We start from the raw sequence: 18,115 nt of genomic DNA, 5'->3' as shown, positions 1-18,115 counted from the left end.
GCACCACGCGCTAGATTGTGTTGATTTTCATAAAACGTTTATTTCAATTGTTTTCATTCAAGACCATTAACAAAAGTATATAGGAGAACATCTGTATGCAGTTCAACAGAAACCCAGTGATCTCCAAAGTTAAGTCGTTTTGACAGTAATTGTTCCATTTCTCTCAAGAAGCACACAGCTTAGTGCCCACCATTATCATCTCTATCCACACTAATTGATATCCTTATCCTTATGATTTTTATTCTTTTTATTCTTTTATTTTTATTTTTTTTTAATTTGTGTATTACCTTTCCCCTTATCTCGTCTTATTCAAGTTATCCGTTATGCTAAGATGCTCAAATTCTCCCACTAAGTAAAAAGCACACATTACATACAGTATATTGTCAATCCACAGGGACTGGAAATGCAGACCAGTTATATTTCTACGTGGAAAAGCCACCTTAAGGTTGTTCTTATATTTTCGTGGTTGGCTGGGGATAAAGGATACATCTAAATTTTTTTTTGTTTGTTTTTTTTTTTTTTTCCTTTTGTTTTTAGGCACCTTATTTACTTTATTAATTTATTCATTAGCAGACATTTTGAGCTTAAATAGAACAAAAACAAAACAAAACAAAACAAAAAAAAAGCAAAACGTATGATGTGCAAAGAAAAAGGAGGGGGAAAAAAAAATACATTGTATAAAAGGACCACTGGATACAAGATGCTGTGTGGAATTCTGCACCCGAAAGAAAAAAAAAAACAAAACAAAAAAACTGTATGGATGGAGCATGTGAAACCCAAACCAGGCGTCGATAAGGATCCAGAAGTTCAACCAAAAAAGAAAAAAAAAAAAAAAAAAAAAAAAATCAAACCAAACTTAAATCTGTGATAATAAAAAGAAAACAAATCAGAGTAATGTACACAATCACAAGTACATGAGAACCTTTTAGGTCAGGGAGAGGATGTAGGGATTAAAAACTGCTCTAAAAACTGAGCAGAAGAGACCGGGGGTGGGGGTGGGGGGGTGGAGCTGTTTTGAAAAAAAATCGGAGCCTTCGTAATCTGAAATGTAATCTCTTTGTGAAAGAGCGCACCGCTTTTTTCCTTCTGAATCCACGAGGACAACACTCTACATACAGGAAAATCATTTCAGGTAAAGAAAGGGGGGGAAATCTAAACAGGAGAAACCAAACGATAGTAAAGCAAATAATAATAATAATAATAAAAAAAAAAGTCTCACTCACACAAAAAAAAGACCATTCACAGGTGCAGAATTCCAGCCAAATTATTGGGTTTTCAGCATAGATTGGAACACAACACTGTCACACAGTCACCACCTTTTGAGTCTAAGCGATGACGAACCCCACAAAATGTTTTCTTCTTATTCTGTCTCAAAACCTCCTCGCTCCATTCCCTCCAACATTTGTTTCTTTTTGTTTTTTTTTTTTTAAACGACTTGCACGCACACACCCAGGCACGCCCACATTCACATTCGCACGCAGGACCAAGGGGGTTCTCTCTTCGCTTTAAAGCTCGTGAAACACAACCGGGCTCACGGGAGAGGCAGGGGGACAGATGAGATGAGAAGATTTTGTCGCAAGAAAGGACAGGGATAGGGTTTGTGCATGCTGAGGTTTGTGTGTGTATGTGTGTGTGTTTCTCTTTTCCAGAATATGCATGTGTTGACACAAAGTATTTATGTGTGTGTGTGTGTGTGTGTGTTTATGTAAATGTGTAAAACAGTGCAGATCCCTTTCCATGTCCTCTCTCTCTGATTGCTTTTATCCTGCGGGACGCTCCTGTCACTCGGAGGAGGGTCCAGGATCAGTCAACAGTACTCAGTCAAGAACTCCAGGCTGCCGGGGCTTTCTCTCCACATTAAAGCCCTGGGCACAAAAGAGAAATAACAAAACAACAAACAAAAAAACCCCATTACTAATCAACTCTGTCACAGACCGCTGTCGCATAATTAAAAATAACACATTAGGAATGTATGACTTGGTTCCCATAGACAGTAGGTAATGAGTCGTACATACCTTTGAGTTGTCTGGGCCACGGGGCTGCCTCAGAATGACCAGGCGAGGGGCACTGGCGTCATCCAGAGTGATGCTCTTCAAGCGGTTGACCAGGCGATCGGGACGGGGCGTTGCTACCGGTTTTGGACCCTCGCTGTAAAAAGGTATCGTGGTTCCATTAGGAATACAAGCAATGGACTATCGGTCTAGAAAGCGTTGAAAAGCTGATTAAACCAAGGACATGGCTCTCATGTTAAGCCAGGTCCATTAAGACAGTTGATATGAATCAGCTGTAAACCAGGTGGTGGCGGCATCGGTGAACTTACCTGACTCTGCGGACGTTACAGGCACTGCATTTTCCAGTGCGCTGGTTTAGGATGACTGAAAACTCCACCTCATCTCCAGCCTGGAGCTCCAGGCCATCCTGCACCTCCTTCACATGGAAGAAAAGTTTCTTACTGTCGCCGACCTCGTACGTGATGAACCCAAACTGTAGAACAGAATACAAAAATATGTTTGTTTGGTTAGGTGACAAACATAATGAGGGAATTACTGTCGATCACTATTTAAGTGTACCTCCGCCTGGCAAAAAGCAAATTTTCTTGTCGTCATAAAAATACAAGCAACTTTCATTGGTCTAATTCTTAACGTAACTTGACAAAGATTGTGGCTTGTTAAACAAGACATGACAAAAGAAAAGAGTTTTGATTCTTTCCGTATACAATTATCACTTCTTTGTCGTTTCCAGACATTTTTTTCATTCATTGACTACATTTGAGCGGTGTGGCACCTGGTCCTTGACGCTCTCCACCAGGGCGCGGCGCTGAGGAATGACGTTACACGCCATCTTTTGGCCCGTCTGAGCCACCGTACACAGCTGGAACTTCACCGTCTCTCCTTTCTGCAGACAGTCCGCCTTATTGGCCATTCCCACGATGCCAAACGCGTAACTCTGGCCTTTACCGGAGCCTGCGCGGGAGGAGGAGAGAAAGCGTCGTTTTTAAATCGTATTTTTAATCTGCGGGGCTACGCAGACCACCTCCGACGTTTGGCGAGAATGAAACGAAAGCCTGGAGTAGGCTCCACGACTTCAGACACGGTTCAGGTGGTTCTTCCAGAGAAGACGGAGGAGATCTGATTACAGTCCTCCATATCAAGGCCTAGAGCTGATACACATTCTCTGCTCCTTTCAACCATTTCTGAGATTATCTGTGCGCTTCTGACGCTTCTGAGTGCCACGGCATGGGACAGGCAACCACATGTCTTGTGAATAGGGGCTGGAAACGGCCAATCAGCTGGTGTTGTAATCACGTTGAGGAGGAAACCAAGCACAACGTGTCTCTTCACAGAGAAGTAGACTGAAAAGTCTTTGTTGGTTTAAGCATTTTGCTGTAGTCAAAGCGTATCTGCAGTGGTTTTTTTTATGATGCAAACAGGCGTCTATTACTCTTTCTTGACTACCTAATTTAATAAGAGTGAGAAATTTGTTTGTGTGGACAGATGAAACGATGCGTTAACTCTCTATTAACATGTACAGTTGTGAATATCCTCTTTAATCTTAAAGCTTCTGTCAGCCCAATCTCCACAGAGATTCTCTGAGAAATTTGCTTTCAATTTCTATGCCTACAATATTTGTTGGTTTAAGAGTTAACAGAAACTTAGCTGCAAGTGCATTTTCCAGCAAGACAATTACCCTAAATAAATATTCACAAAGAAATGGATAACAGACCACAAAACTAATGTTATAAATGGATCAGTTCAGACTCTGAACATAGACTCTTTCAAAGACCTTAGGCCAAAACAGAACTACTGAATCTTATTCATTCATAATCTCATCAATGTAAAAATAAAAAATTAGGAAAGACCACCATTTAATGTTGAACGCGTTCAAAAGTTGAGATTTTAGAGTCCACTTTGCGTTGGGATGGAGTGTATAGATGTGTATGGTTTTCTTTAACAAAAGGGATTGGCTGATTGAATTAAACGGCAGGGAATGAGGATGAAACCTCTGCTGTTCCTCAACTGACCTTCTTCAGTGACCTCAATGAGCCCTTGGTACTCGGTCTGCGAGGGGTCCACGCTGCGGAGGGGCCGGACCACCTTCCCCAGGAGCACGGTGCTCCCAACGTCCTCGCCCACGCCATTCACTGCCAAAGACAGCAACAGTCGTTACAGCAAGAGAGAAAGCAACAGGGGTGGAACAGAGCTCCTGCAGGAGACCCCTTAACAGTATTTCACAAGCCAAGTGGAATAAAGAATCAGGCAATGATGTACATGGCTGAGGATGGAAATCTAATGATTGAAGAGAGGCGAGAAGACTATAAAAAAACAGGCAGTTGTGAATCAGGGGAGGTTCTGGGGTTTTTTTTTTTTTTAGTTCTTACCTGCTGATATCTTAGTGACCTTCTCAGCGCTGATTTTGTTTCCTTTGCCTTTGGACAGAGCGTATTCCACGGTGTCGCCCAAATCTAGACTGTCAAGATCGCCGCACACTTCACTATAAAACACAAACCAAAGAAGGTAATCACAAAACTGTCGTTATAAAAAAAAAAAAACAAACCAAAAAAAACCCCCCACCAAAATCATGACGGGTCATTTTTGAGGAACACCGCTTGAAAGAGGAAGAGGAGAATGAAGAGAGGAAACCGTGTGCCACCGTGATTCTCTCACTGACTGGGGACAGATACACCTGTTTTATTGATGATACCTGTAATGGAAGAAGATTTCCTGGTCGTGGTTGGCGGTCTCGATGAATCCAAAGTTGTCTTTCAAGGTTGCTATGTATCCCAGGAGTCTCTTGGCATTGGTGGTGCGATTGAGTATCTTGATGGAGACGGCGCTCTGTTGTCCGGTTCTCTTTACCTCACTGATGGAGAACTCCACCTGGATGAATGTAAGGTTGTTGCATTAGAAGAGGATTTATAACTCTACAAGTCTCTGTTAGTGTTTCATCTCTCCCTGCATCTAACTGTGTGAAGGCGGTGTAAAAATCAGTGGTTTTAACAAAGAGTTCAGTGCACCACTAACCACTGTAGACCTTCATGCAACCAGATCCCAGCATGCACAAACACAAGATTTTTATATGACTAGACTACATGTTTATCTATTGTAAAAAAAAAAAAAATCACTAGAAACCAAGTGCAGGTGAGTGAGAAAACAGGGCGGCTTGCTTTATCACCTTATCACCCTGCTGGGGGAAGACACTGCCCTCCAGGTCCTTGATGTAGTAGGGAATGGTTAGCTTCTCCCCGCAGTCCTCATAAGCAATCACTCCCTCTTCTGATTCCTGAGACACACACACACACAAAATAAGGTCAGTTGCATAAACTGAGACAAGACAGGAAAATGAGATGGGTTAAAGCAACTCCACCAGCAAGCCCACCAACAGCTTAGTACAGTCCTAGCATGGTACAGGAATATCCGCAGATACCCATGTGTCACAGAGGTGGACTAATGAGTCAGGTTATGTTAAAGGAAAACAACAACAAAAAAAAACGTCTAAAAAAACCCCCCCCTAAGATCTGTGCTTCTTCTGAGAGAATTTCTTCCAAATGATCTAGACTTTATATTAGTCATTAGTATGTGGTGAGCGCAATCACACGTTTTGTGATGAAACTGAACATCTCGTTCATTAGTTTTCCTTATTTGTCACCACACGTGTGAGACGGAAAAAAAAACTGGCGTTCGTTAATTTCGTTAGAACCGTGCTAGCAGCCCTGCTGAAAATACAACAGCTGACGAGACTATGACGAGGTGAAACTCAAAAACAGAACTCACCTTCTCAACTTTAACCTTGGGACATGGAGAAAGAACCCAGATTAATGTTTTCTGCTAAAAAACTGTTTACATTTAAGAACCTCTACAGCAGTTATAGGAGACTGAAATAATGTAGCTGCGATGGATGGGAAAACCCGTTGAGGAAGAAATCATTTTCTATAGTTATATTTCTGCTTCAGAGCGTCACTTTGTGTCAGATTTTAGATTAGACTACCACACCGTATGCTTTGAAGTCTCCAGACTAATATTTGTGGTGTATTAAAATGATTCTGTTGAGAGAGATGATGTCAAGTCTTTGATTGGATGCTAGCATGCACAGGCAGAGTGCCTACCTTTTCTTTTTTCTAATGTAGGAGAAGCATGAACAGAAAAAAAAAAGAAAGGGAGGGGAGGGGGAAAAAAAAGGGCAAAGAGGAAGATTACAGAGAGAAAGAGAAGATAAATCTAAAATAAAACAGAAAAATACTTCATGCTTTTGGAACAAATATTCTGATAAACAGAAGAGTTCCAAAATCTATTGTCTTAGTCTCAGCCGCATTTTTTTTTTTTCATCTTGTAGTTTTATGATGAAACATAATACTTAAAATAAATCAAAACAAATCTGATTCTTTATTGGTAAACTGTTTCCTAGAACAGAGCTGCTCTGCTTGTTACACTAATACTGTACTGTTAGGAAGACACAACAACCCAACTGTGGAGAACAAAGGATGTAGAAGGTTTATGGTGTAATACAATGTTACTTCAAAATATGACTATAGCGCAACACGCGGTTTTAAGTGTCCATCTTAGGAACAGAGTGACTAGTGTTCTACAGATACAGGGTCACAAACCAGGTCATATTCAATGGTAGGGGTGTAACGGTACACAGGAGTCACGGTTCGGTTAACACCATGGTTTGGACATCACGGTTCAGTACCAGTTCGGTACAATGGGGGGGGAAAAAGCAACAAAACACAAATGCATGAGGCTAGGTTTCTTTCATTTAATTTTGAACAGACAGTAATGCAAGTTACAGTTCGTTCCACCTAGTGTCGTATAGTCCCCCCCCGAGGTAGCCGGTGCAGCCTGTGGTGCAATGTGCCATAGAATGGAAATCACCATTTTCCTTGCCCTTTTGAAGTCCCTGAGATGAATGTGCCATGGAAACATTGTCAAAGCATGAAAACATGCATTCTCCTCCTACAGCCGTACGATCTATGGGAAGAAAACAAGCCTTTCTACAGCCCGTTCGGAATTCCATGTGTTTTGTCACAACGGCACATGGCAGCCTACAGCAGCATGTAGCCAATCGTCAGCTATTGACAGCCAGCACTGCCATCTATTATTCCTTAAGAAATGCGGTTTACTTCTGACTACAATGGACCTACAATGTCGTCATATGTTTGCACCACAATCGGGTCTCAAATCTCAGAGAGAAGAGAGCAAACTAACTATGAGAGAGTGAAATGAGAGACTAGCGCTTGTGAAATCTGGCTCCACATTAACGTTCATCGATCTTCGCGCATAGGCTACCGCGTATTCTCCGTATGACCGCCCGCACCGGACCGTCACGTCCCTACCGCGGCGGTTCGGTACGCGCGCACGTACCGTCACACCCCTACACAGTGGTGTCAGAAACGCTACACCGCAACGCACTCTGGCGCTCCCAAATTAAAAAGAGATAAAAAAAAAGTCACAGCGTGACATGGCAACATCAAGGCCGCTTGGAGTTCAAAGATGAGGAGGAGGTTGAGGTAGAGAGGAGAAAGAAATGACAGAAAAAGAAACAAAAATGTCGACACACGCCACTCCGCTCACCTTCTCTTTTCCCTTATTGGGGCTGGCGTTTTTGTTACCGCCAGGAGTGACGGCCTCCTTCTCAATGACACCCGCGAAGCGCTGTTCAGACTGAGTGTGGAACGACACCGTGCCCTTTGGCAGTTTTTTGATTCGCACTGCGTGGTTTCTCTGGGCAGACAGCATGTCCTGGCATCCGGGGGAAAAAAAAGAAACACCACCACAGTCAAGGTTTCAGGTAAAGCAGCTCAAGCAGTAAAACACTTTTTCTCTGTAGGTGTCTGACAAATTTGAAAAGACTTTTGTTCCCAAGTCTGTGCTTTCCACTTCCATTTATACCCAACTGAAAAAACAAAAAAATCTACACATTTCCGGCCTCACTAATGGATCTTACCTTCATATCAAGCTGCCCTGACTTTGTCCTTCCATCTCCCTGTCAAAGTACAACACTGATGCTACATCAAACCTCCTAAACTTAAATGACTTCACACAAATCAGCTCAAAACTGCATAATGAACAAACTAAACTATACTCATGACGACGCCTCTCTCCTCTGGCTGACCTGACTCGCAAGTGTCCTTGTTTCCTTAAGTGGGACTTCCTCCTACAGCATTCCAATAAAGGAGCATTTTGGGGGGTGGGGGTCAATGAAGTGTGAGGACTGTGTGTTAAGGCCACTATTGCACTGACTCACAGGAACCACAGTGAACTCCACTTCATCAGAGATATGCAGTGGGCTCTCCTCCAAGACCTCGCTGAAGTGGAAAAACATCCTGGCATCCCGCTCCACACACTTAATGAAGCCAAAGCCATCACGCATGGCAGCTATCACTCCCTAATCAGCAAAGAGAGAAAGGACGGAAAGATACCAGGATCAGGGGAGAGAGAGAAAGAAACGTTTCTTCAAAAAGGAAGAACGGTGGCAGCAAACCAATGCCAAATGCTCAACAGACAAAGTCAAGCGGAGGTGCTACACAACGTACGTGTTGTATTAAGAACAACGAAAGAAAAGCTGCATTTAAAACATTTTAAAACTGGTTGCTGTCACAGCGTTAACATAAAGCCTTACCATTTCCCGGGATTCTTTAGTGAAATGGAAAGTATCTGGGAGAATGTCGATGTTAGTAGCCCGCTCCAACTTGTCCCTGCGGTCTGTGGAAATGTTAAACTGAACATGGTCGCCCTCCAGCAGCGTCACTTTGGACTTTGTATCTTTTTCTCCAAACGGAAGTTCTTTTTCAACATAATTAATCCTGGCAGTAATTCGTCCTGGAAGGGGATCGTTCTGAAAGACAAGTAAAAAAAAACCAACATTAGCTGAAAGGTTGTAAAAAAGCAATATCCAGAGAATCATACAAAATACAGTTCCACGATCAATTAAGTTCACAGGGCCCTATACTGAAAGAAAGGGTCATCTCTAAATAAGAGCAAAGCTTTTTCAGTGTTTCGTGCTTTAACAGATCTTTCAGGACTTTCAGATTTGCAGTGTAGAAGTGCAGAGGTAGTGATGAGAAGTGGGACTGCGAGGCCAGACCTGGTTCTTGGTGGGGACTTTGGGGATGACCTTGGTGACAGTGCCCTCAAAGTGCTCTATACTGATGTCCTCAAAGATGACTGTCCCCTGAGGAAGCAGACGCACATCAGTGGCCACCTCTTTCCCCTGTGGATGACAGAGAAGAGATCAGACATGATTAAGAGCGGTTTGAGGACATTACATCCTCACTTCAGTCTAAGCGCACGGTTTTGGATAAGTTTGCTGTCGATTATCAAATTTCACTTAGTATGATTATGTACATGTAATTTCTGTATTAAACAGTATCACACGCTGTTTTCACAATAAGACAGCAAAACGCCTTCAGTTAAGGTTTAATGAATTTGGACAATCTGGACGTACGTTTCTGTCTTTAATGGTAAACTCTACATCATCTCCAGCCTGCAGAGCCTCCAGGTCGCCCTTGAACTCGCTATAGTGGAAGAAAATCTCCTTAACAACGTCTCCTCTCTCGATAAAACCAAAGGCCTCCTGAAAGAGCAAAAACACATCAGATACGAAGGGGCGCACAGAGTACTAGAGCAATTACATCAGTTCTCGAGTTTCTACGTTATCGTTGAGTACTTGCTAATCGCGTGATGCTAGATCTCGCACACACTCAGTTTCCAGTTAGAGCCCTTGGTAAACAAGAGGAACAATGGCGACAGCATAAAAGAGTGAATTGATTGTTTGTTTGCTTTATTGTTGCATTTCACTGTGCAAATTTCCTTTCCCAACTGTCTGTGTGATGAAATAAAGGTGCAACGTTTGTGAGTTGTGGGCGGATTTCTCAAGGATGGCTATAACAGCGAGTCTGTCATTTAATAGACTAGGCTACTAATGCAGCCATACAAATGTTGTTAAAAGATGGATACAAGCAAATATGACTAATTTCATTTAGTCAGTTTACTAATGATGACCAGGCAAACAAACAGCAGCTATATCTAAACACAACAGGCACATGTAACGGAGAAATAATTATGCGTTTTCAAATATACCCGGGTTTAACCCATTATAGTGCACACAACACGCTTTGTTGACTGAGCTTTCTATCTTGGGCTACTGTAGAATGTTGGTCACGATAACATTAAAATATCGTCGGTATCATCCATACTGCACCATGGCGTAAGGTGAGACCAAGTGTTATCTTCATATTGTATCGTTAATTTTATGCTTTGCCCTATGCACTGGGACTAGCCGCACCATAGTTGCATAGTCTTTTAATTGATCTAGCGGCACCACCCACCTGCACCGCGTACTCGAGTTTCTCAGGAAAAGAGTACTCAAGTGGGAAAATTATGTACTCGTGCAACCTCTATCAGAAACCAGCAAAACACACACACACACACAAAATGTTATGAGATCTACCAACCTTGGTGGCACACACAACTCCCTGGCATCTCATTTGTTTCTTCTTCACCAACACTATGTTGTGAGCACTAACTGCACCAGTGCTGAAAAATAAGAGAAAGGAAAAGAGCATTTACACTCCAGATTCTCTCTTTCTCTGTCTCTAAAAAAAAAAAAAAAACAAGCTTTCAGAAAGTATGCAGTGCAGCTCCCAAAAATCAAAGACGACACAGATACTCACTGCTTGTTGGTTTCCATGTAAAAACTGACTTTGTCTCCTGTGTCCAGCTGTTGATTACCCTCCACGTCATCTGGAGTGTAAGTCAAATAGAATACCTCCTATGTGGGAAGGGGGGGGGGGGCATGAAACATTACATATTCAATAATCACAAAAGATTTCATTTCTGATTAATGTGCTTCTAATCAATAATACTGAATTCAAACCAAAAACATTGCATGTGAAGTAAATCTGAACTATCAGCTTTGTTGCAACAAATCCGAACTACAACACTAAAAACGCAGTGTGGTGATTCTTGATATTCAAGTTTTCTTTTCAGCATGAATACTAAGGTTTGAGTGGCGGAGAGGAGATTTCGACATACCCCGTTCCTTTCGTAGCACACACTACCAGTTGGAACCTGCCCTGGGGCTGACTTCCCGTCCAGATGAGTGGGGATGGCTGAGACAACCTGAGAGCAAGCCACAGTCCGAGAGAACCACATGGTTAGGCATGGCATGAGAGCATGGTCCACACAAAGCCAACAAGCAGAGTCAGGCATCAAAGGCTTATCTACCTGTTCTTATTCTAGCCATTAAATATGACGATGAAAACTTATTACAGAGTGAAGTGAATTACAACTTCAACATTTTTAACCACACATTAATTGTTTTTTTTTTTTTTTTGCTAGTTATTTTACACTATGTTCAAAGCCCTGTACTAAACACAGTAAAATTTCCATCACACACACATGAAAGACAATGCAGCTCATTTTAAATCCACAATTCATACTACAGTCAAGCGCATTCAAATTTTTTTTTAAAATCTGTACATTCAAGTTTTTGCTTTTTTTTTTTTTATTTTTACAAATAGCATTGAACCGACTTTAAATCAGAGGAACTGTACCTCTGCCTTACGTTCTCTAATTATGAACTGAACATTTCACGCAGACTTAAAATGAGCCCAACACCCAGGGAGAAAACACACACATACACATACACGCAGACAAAGAAACAAACAAACAATACACACACACACACACACCCACACCCACACCCACACCCACACACACACACACAAGTATACAGACTGGTGGGACGAAGACAAAAAGACAACCAAAAATAAAATGTGTTCCTTAACTGGATGTATAAAACCATGCAGGACAGTAAAGGGAGAGGCGTGCAAGTCAGGCCCCACCTGCCCAGTGATTCGCTCTTCAGGCAACACATCAGGCTTGATCTTTACCAGCTTCACCGCTATTGGTTTGCCGGTGCGCCTGTCTGATGACACCTCAAACTCCACGTCGTCTGAGCGTGGAGCAGAGGAGGGAGAGGGTGGAATTGGGGAAAAAAAAAAGAACAAGACGTGACTCTTCCTCGTTTAACTGTAGGGCTTTAACGCAGTCAGAGGGCTTAGCTTCACGCTGAGCGTTGAGTCTGAGCGGATTGAGAACTTGTGTTCACATGTTTTTAGCGGGTCAGGTAACGCAATCCTCCTAGCGCAGAACCGGTTTCTGCAGCTTTTAACAAAACTCGCTAGGTTCTGTTCTTTGGTTACATCATATCAGCTGGAAAAACCAAAATGCCCCGCAGCTCTGGAGAAAAAGTCATCAGTGTGCTGTTTGCCTCTTTGAAACCCTTTTATGTAAGTACAAAATGTGCATTGGGCGAGATTTTTACGATCTAAATCAAGGCATCCAATATTTGATACGTCATTCCAATGGCACCATCCATTCCTCACCTCCAATCTTGAGCTCCTGCAGGTTTCCGTTGTACTGGGAGCAGTGGAAAAACAGGCGAGCTTGGCGCTCAGAGCACTGGATGAAGCCATAGGAGGTAAGCAGTTTCTCCACCACGCCAGTCTCTCTGAGGCCGACGCCAAAGCCGTTGGCAAAGGCTGTGTGGCCATTGTTGTGGAGCAGACTTGGATCAAAGCTCATCTACGCAATAAAAGTAAGGACAAATACAAAAATGTAAGCGTTGGGTTAAAATGAAGTGTTGTCTTTCTGCTTCAATTTCTTCCTCTTAAAACGTCTTATGATTGCATGACTCAAATGAATGACATAAATGGTATCATGTTCATTTTCTGTTTAATTTGTGAATTATGTATTCATTGAATGCCACCCACATGACCTCATTTTGCCAAAAGGCTTTGCCTTGGCATCGCTCCACAATCTCGTTTACCTCAACTGGGCCTCAAGAGGGCGGTCAAGAAAACAGAGGTGAACACAACTGACCGTAACCTTTTTCACCCGCCTGCTCAGTTTGTTTAAAACACTCTCACTGACTCAGAAAGGCCGGGTTCGTTCTGTCGTTTGACCAAAAGACCACGCTGGTTGTTGTGCACCGCTTCATACCACTTCTGCACACTGACACACCATGCACTAAAACCAGCTTTCATTTACCGTGTGACCAAACCAACTGTGAGACATTTAAAAAATAAAAACCACATGCACAAACACCGTTTTAATTTTAAGAAACACTTCAGTTATAAAAAAAATATTCAATGATTGGCACAATGGTTTCAAATTCTTTCACCTCAAAAGATATTTAGATGCTTTACTAGCATGCTCTTGATCAACACAGGAATATGTAATTAAAAAGTTATGGGGTTATTAACTCCATTCACACATCTCAAAGCTTAGCCCATGCTATTATCACCAAATCCACACCGAGTCCGTTGATTAGTGAGATTCTAAAACCGACACTGGGGCTCCACACACTGCCCATCCATGCCCACTTACTGATCTCTGGTACAAAGGGGTCCGTTTCTGTTTACTGCGACCCGTCGCACGGGGGGTCTGGCACGACACTGAGGCAGAGCGGGGTATAGTAGTGGGGGCAAGATCAGCGGCAGGGGGCAGAGGGGGGTCGGCGTACACCCGCTCCATCTTTAATAGCGGACTGAGGGCTGACGGGCACTGCTGGAAGGAGGGGCGGAGGGGAAAAAAAAACAAAAAACACGGGTGGTTCAAAAAGCTGTCCGTCTTTCCCGGGGAGGGACCACACTGTTCAGCCAAGCGCTGTGAATAAACCGTGTTTACATTTCTGTTTGTGCTGTAAAACATTAACCAAGGAACACAGCTCAGGGAGTCAGGGTGTTCCAATGCCTTCAGAGGACAAAATAACTCAGCGATGAAAAAAGGGGGTTCTGCTTCCTTACACTACTATCCAATCACTGTCCTAAATCTAAAACCTCACTCGCATACACGCACACGCGCACACACACAAGTTTCTGTCATCATGGGTGGAATTTTCTGAATGGAATTACACAATTAAACCATTCGGGACCCCCCAAAAAAAAGGCTCAAACAGGAAAATCTTTTAATAGTGTTTTGGTGCAACTATTCATCTACCCAACATGCATTCACATCAGGCAGATGTTCTGCCTATGAGAAAATGGAAAGCTGGACAGAACAAATACAGGTAGTGGTAACGAAGGGATGAAAAATGACTAATGCCTTCTTCTAGGCCATGCCGGTTAAGTCACTATTAGGCTTCTAAAGCGGACGGTAGGTAGTTAAGAGGAAATGGCTAGATAAAGCACAACCAGTTTAGAGAGTACATGGCAAATGGATTAGATGGAAGAGCCCAGACCAGCCTCGACCATGTGGCCACTCATTAGCTCCACTCAGGAAAACAGCTTTTTGTAGCAAAGTAGCCTACATCACATTATGGTGTATGTATGTAAATAAAAAAAATCTGAGAGAGTTACTGATATGCGACTGAATTTTTTGCAATAAAAGTACCGTTATAAACTTCCAGGATTGTGTGTACTTGTGTCTGGTTGCCCAGTTCTTACAAGCAACTTCACAGTTCGGTAACTTGTAAAGGTGCTGTAATTTCCCAAAATGAAGAAGATGACGGGGTTAACGCATACAAAAATCTAGTTAGTAAAATGACAAGCGTTTTGAATTCAGCCTCCATCCCCAACGAGAAAATCCAGGAGAAGAAATGATGTCATAGGAGGACATTAGCGGTTCTACTGAGAAAAAAAAACAAAAAACAAAACAGCGTACAGTCAAACAGTGTACACGGTCAAGCCGAACGCTGCCAATGTTTGCGACTGCGGTCCCGTCGGGCGCCACCTCTCTGTGACTGCGGTTGAGCCGAGGCTAGTCTCCGAGCCCAGGAGGATGGAAAGGTTAGGCCAGACAGAGCGGAGAGCGGTGGAGTGTCAGGGAAAGGGAGGGGTGGGGTGGGGGGGGGGGGGGTGGGGGTTCTGGAAGGCGGGGTATCGATGAGGAGAAGGAGAGGGGTGGAGCGTCGGGGTAAGGTGGAACTTACGGATCGGCCGTACGGTGACAGGCTGAGTCCGACGGGGGAGGTGCTGCTCAGGTCAGCGCTAACGAACGCGGTGGGCGGCGAGGCGGGTAAAGTAAACTCAACAAAGCCTTTCCATGGACTGCCCATATTTTTCCATTAACTTTAAACCAAACTCTTCCCAAACAAAAACAAAAACAAAAAAGACCAAACAAACCCTGTTGTGTTGTACTTGAAACACCAGCTATGTTTGTTTTCCCCAGTGTGCCTCAAGCTTTTTTCTCTGTATCGGCCTATTTTAAGGTTGTTCTTTGTTTCAGTTTTTTTTTTTCCTCTCTTTTTAAACAAACCACCCAACGACACACCTCTGGATTTCTGTAAAGGTGAAGAGAGGGAAGGGGAAGGGGGGGGAGAGGGGGAGGGGGCGACAAGAACAGCCAATGAGCAAAGCAGCACAGTTTGAGGAACGGGCTGTGGGTTTGTTTTAGGAGCTGAGGGTAGACCACTAAGTGTACAACAACATAAGGTCACACGGTTATGTTTTAAACACTGAGGGACACTGTCTGTCTTGGGGGGAGGGGGGGGGGGGGATTCCTTTTCTTTAGGAAACCAACACTCTACAATGTTATTATCAGACACAAAAATATCTGCGCCTATGAAAAACTGCCCTGCTGAGTGAAGCAAACATCCAGAGACAACAAACAGCTGTTATAACACGGGGAGCTCCAACAGGCTGGATTTTGTTACAGTTTTGAGTTGTTGGGATCGTTACTGGCATGTCCAAACACATGCTGTGAACTATGATCAGCTTTAGGAAAACCAATCGGTTGATACTATATTACATAACAAGTGTTTCACCAATTATTTCAAACATTCTCACTCTTACAATCACAGCCACCCAAATGGACCAGTACAGTCGGCCCTGCAGGGGTTAGGGGCACAGGGCCCACGCAAAAGTGGAAAAAACACCAATATCACTAGTCCACCCCCCCCGGCCAACGTCAACTCTTAATTAATACTGCAGCCCATACTTATGGTAGTAAATGATAAATTAATAATACATATATTTTATGCATTTATGACGTACGAAACTTTGCAAGTATGCAACAAAAGGAAATCTAAACAAACAAGCAAGTTACGTTTTCTTCCTTTATTCTTCCTTTATAAAATACACATCACTCTGACATTTTCTCTCAATCTGTACTCTCTTCTCTTGAGGGTTTGGTGGTAAATTATGTCTCAATGCAACAGCATGAATAACAACGAATAAAAAGTCAACAACATCCTGGAGGGGACACGAAAAGCACAATTATTGGGGGGGGGGGGGGGTGTACCACATTTATATTCTCAAGTCTACGGAGTTGTCTGCAGTTTTCCATGGTGGGCAGCAAAAATTCCCATTTAATTATTAATGGAAAACCCGCGAATAATCAACTCCACAAAAGTCAAACCCATGGGTGTGGAGGGTCGACTGACCAATCAGTGTGACACCTCTGTAAACTGCTAAAAATACTAATGTTCCTCTGTCAACAGAGCTTTACTTAGGCTTGACATACTGAAAATGTCTACTGAAGGATTTGGAATGCTGAAAATATATACATATTTTTTTTTTACAAATGGGGTAGACATGTTTGGTCTTTGAAAATGACTGAAATTACCACAGGAATGTAATGCCCACTGGACTGTCAATGGTATTTAGATATAGAGCAGTTCTATCAATGTGACTTAAAATGTAAAGATCTCTACACACTGTCGCAAACTACAAATGCTATACCATAATGCCAATAACACAGGCTCTCTCAGTGATGAGACATCTGCTGTTCCTCCTCACATTGTAAAAACGGGTTCATGGGGAATGGAAGGATCTGTCATGCCTCTGTGACGCTTAATGTCAATCAAACATATTACACACACACTGCACAAAACACTAAGCTGGCATGGCTTTTCTTGACCAATGTGTAACTTGGTTCTGCTAAACCCTCCTCACTGCATCCTGTGTTTCACTACTTCCTCTGTGAACGCTACACCAACCCCAGTGAAGACCAGTTAAAATGTCATCAGAGCAGCAGGGCTGGGGTGGGGGGGGGGGGGGAGAGGACTCTGAGCCTTGTATAAACATGTGAGTGCATGCAAGATGGATTTCAAAAGGCTTACCTTGATTTGTTTCCCTGGGACCGTTTTGCCCGTGGACACCTAAAAAAAAAAAATTCACCAAACTCGATGTTTCTGATTCTGTATTTCAGTTCACAAAACACGCACACACACTTGATTCTGCCACGCGTTCTAAAAAGTTCCAAAGAAACGAAAAAAAAAAGAAAGAAAGAAAAAAAAAAAAAAAGAATCGAAAGCCGTCAATAAAAGGGGGGGGGGGGGCAAAGATAGGCTAAAGCGAGTGTTAGAAACACCGCTTTCAGCACAACGAACAATTTGGGAGGACAATGGAGAAAGAGAAAGGAAGGTGAGGGTGAGAGACAGAGAGTAACTGAAGAGGAAAACAAAAAAAACCCTAGCAGACAGCAGCCCTCTCCGCACCCCAGGTGAGACGGAGGTGCGGTGAGGATGAGAAGGGCTTGGGAGCAGCGTTGGGACGTGTGCTTTGGCAAAGCTGTTGAGTAGGCACAAACTTCTTGTCTCAGATCAAGGGGTTATCTTCGCCTTTTGCTTGGTTGATTGCTTTTTTTTTCCTTTTCTTGAGCTCGTTTCTGTTGGGTTCTCTAAAACACAGATCTTTGGTTGCTTGGTTTGGTTATTGTTGTTTTCCTCGGAAATTGAAGCTCTTGTTTGTTTGTTTGTTTGTTCTTCCTTCTTGTGTAACTTGTTGCAGCTTTGCAATGTTTCAGGGTGTTCTTTTCCTTGATTTGTTGCCTCTGTGTGATCTGAACTTGAAGTAGGAGTTTCAGGTGGTACAAAATCAGTTCTGTTTCACTTCATACTGTCAAAAGGGAGAGAGAGAGAGAAAAAAAAAAAGCATAAATCAATTTCAGAGCATGATCAACCTGTTCACACTGATAACCATTTACAACTGCAAATGTCAAATCCTCCACAGTGCTAGACATACAAAGCATACATACTTACATACAAATCAGTCCTAAGGATTTCAATTAAATGCCCAAGCTACACCCAATGAAGCACCAATCTTGTGTACCACATCTACACTGTGCACTGTTACAACAATGACTGCAAGTTTTTCACTTAGAACTAATACCTC

The 18,115-nt window shown here is 42.8% G+C and overlaps 1 protein-coding gene across 3 annotated transcripts; it reads right to left on the bottom strand.

The window, feature by feature from the left end:
• Positions 1-602: 602 nt before the first annotated feature.
• Positions 603-17,242, bottom strand: csde1 (cold shock domain containing E1, RNA-binding). 3 transcript variants are annotated; one of them, XM_030785037.1, is made up of 20 exons: positions 17,062-17,242; positions 14,932-15,282; positions 12,386-12,584; positions 11,786-11,952; positions 11,031-11,117; positions 10,670-10,767; positions 10,451-10,532; positions 9,442-9,570; positions 9,082-9,207; positions 8,617-8,832; positions 8,242-8,382; positions 7,569-7,736; positions 5,173-5,280; positions 4,702-4,877; positions 4,379-4,491; positions 4,022-4,141; positions 2,785-2,963; positions 2,321-2,484; positions 2,016-2,148; positions 603-1,865 (listed from the first exon to the last, which is right to left on the bottom strand). In XM_030785037.1, exons 2-20 carry the CDS (start codon positions 15,055-15,057, stop codon positions 1,818-1,820), a joined length of 2,580 nt encoding a protein of 859 aa, XP_030640897.1. In that variant the 5' UTR covers positions 15,058-15,282; positions 17,062-17,242; the 3' UTR covers positions 603-1,817. The 3 variants fall into 3 exon arrangements, with proteins under 3 accessions (XP_030640897.1, XP_030640898.1, XP_030640899.1); XM_030785038.1 differs by having other exon boundaries at positions 11,843-11,952; positions 17,062-17,241; XM_030785039.1 differs by lacking the exon at positions 14,932-15,282 and having other exon boundaries at positions 17,062-17,241.
• Between the last annotated feature and the right edge of the window lie 873 nt (positions 17,243-18,115).

Source organism: Chanos chanos, chromosome 9 (genome assembly GCF_902362185.1).
Source record: "Chanos chanos chromosome 9, fChaCha1.1, whole genome shotgun sequence".
Classification (NCBI taxonomy): domain Eukaryota; kingdom Metazoa; phylum Chordata; class Actinopteri; order Gonorynchiformes; family Chanidae; genus Chanos; species Chanos chanos.
The sequence above is the reverse complement of the archived record's forward strand: the minus strand, read 5'-3'. Positions and strand labels throughout refer to the sequence as shown.

Excerpts from the sequence above, each read along its gene's own strand:
- csde1 (XM_030785037.1), bottom strand. The coding sequence starts at position 15,057 with ATGGGCAGTCCATGGAAAGGCTTTGTTGAGTTTACTTTACCCGCCTCG. Across the intron at positions 10,533-10,669 it reads TACATGGAAACCAACAAGCA|CACTGGTGCAGTTAGTGCTC; the intron begins GTGAGTATCTGT and ends CTTATTTTTCAG. Across the intron at positions 8,383-8,616 it reads CTAAAGAATCCCGGGAAATG|GGAGTGATAGCTGCCATGCG; the intron begins GTAAGGCTTTAT and ends TTTGCTGATTAG.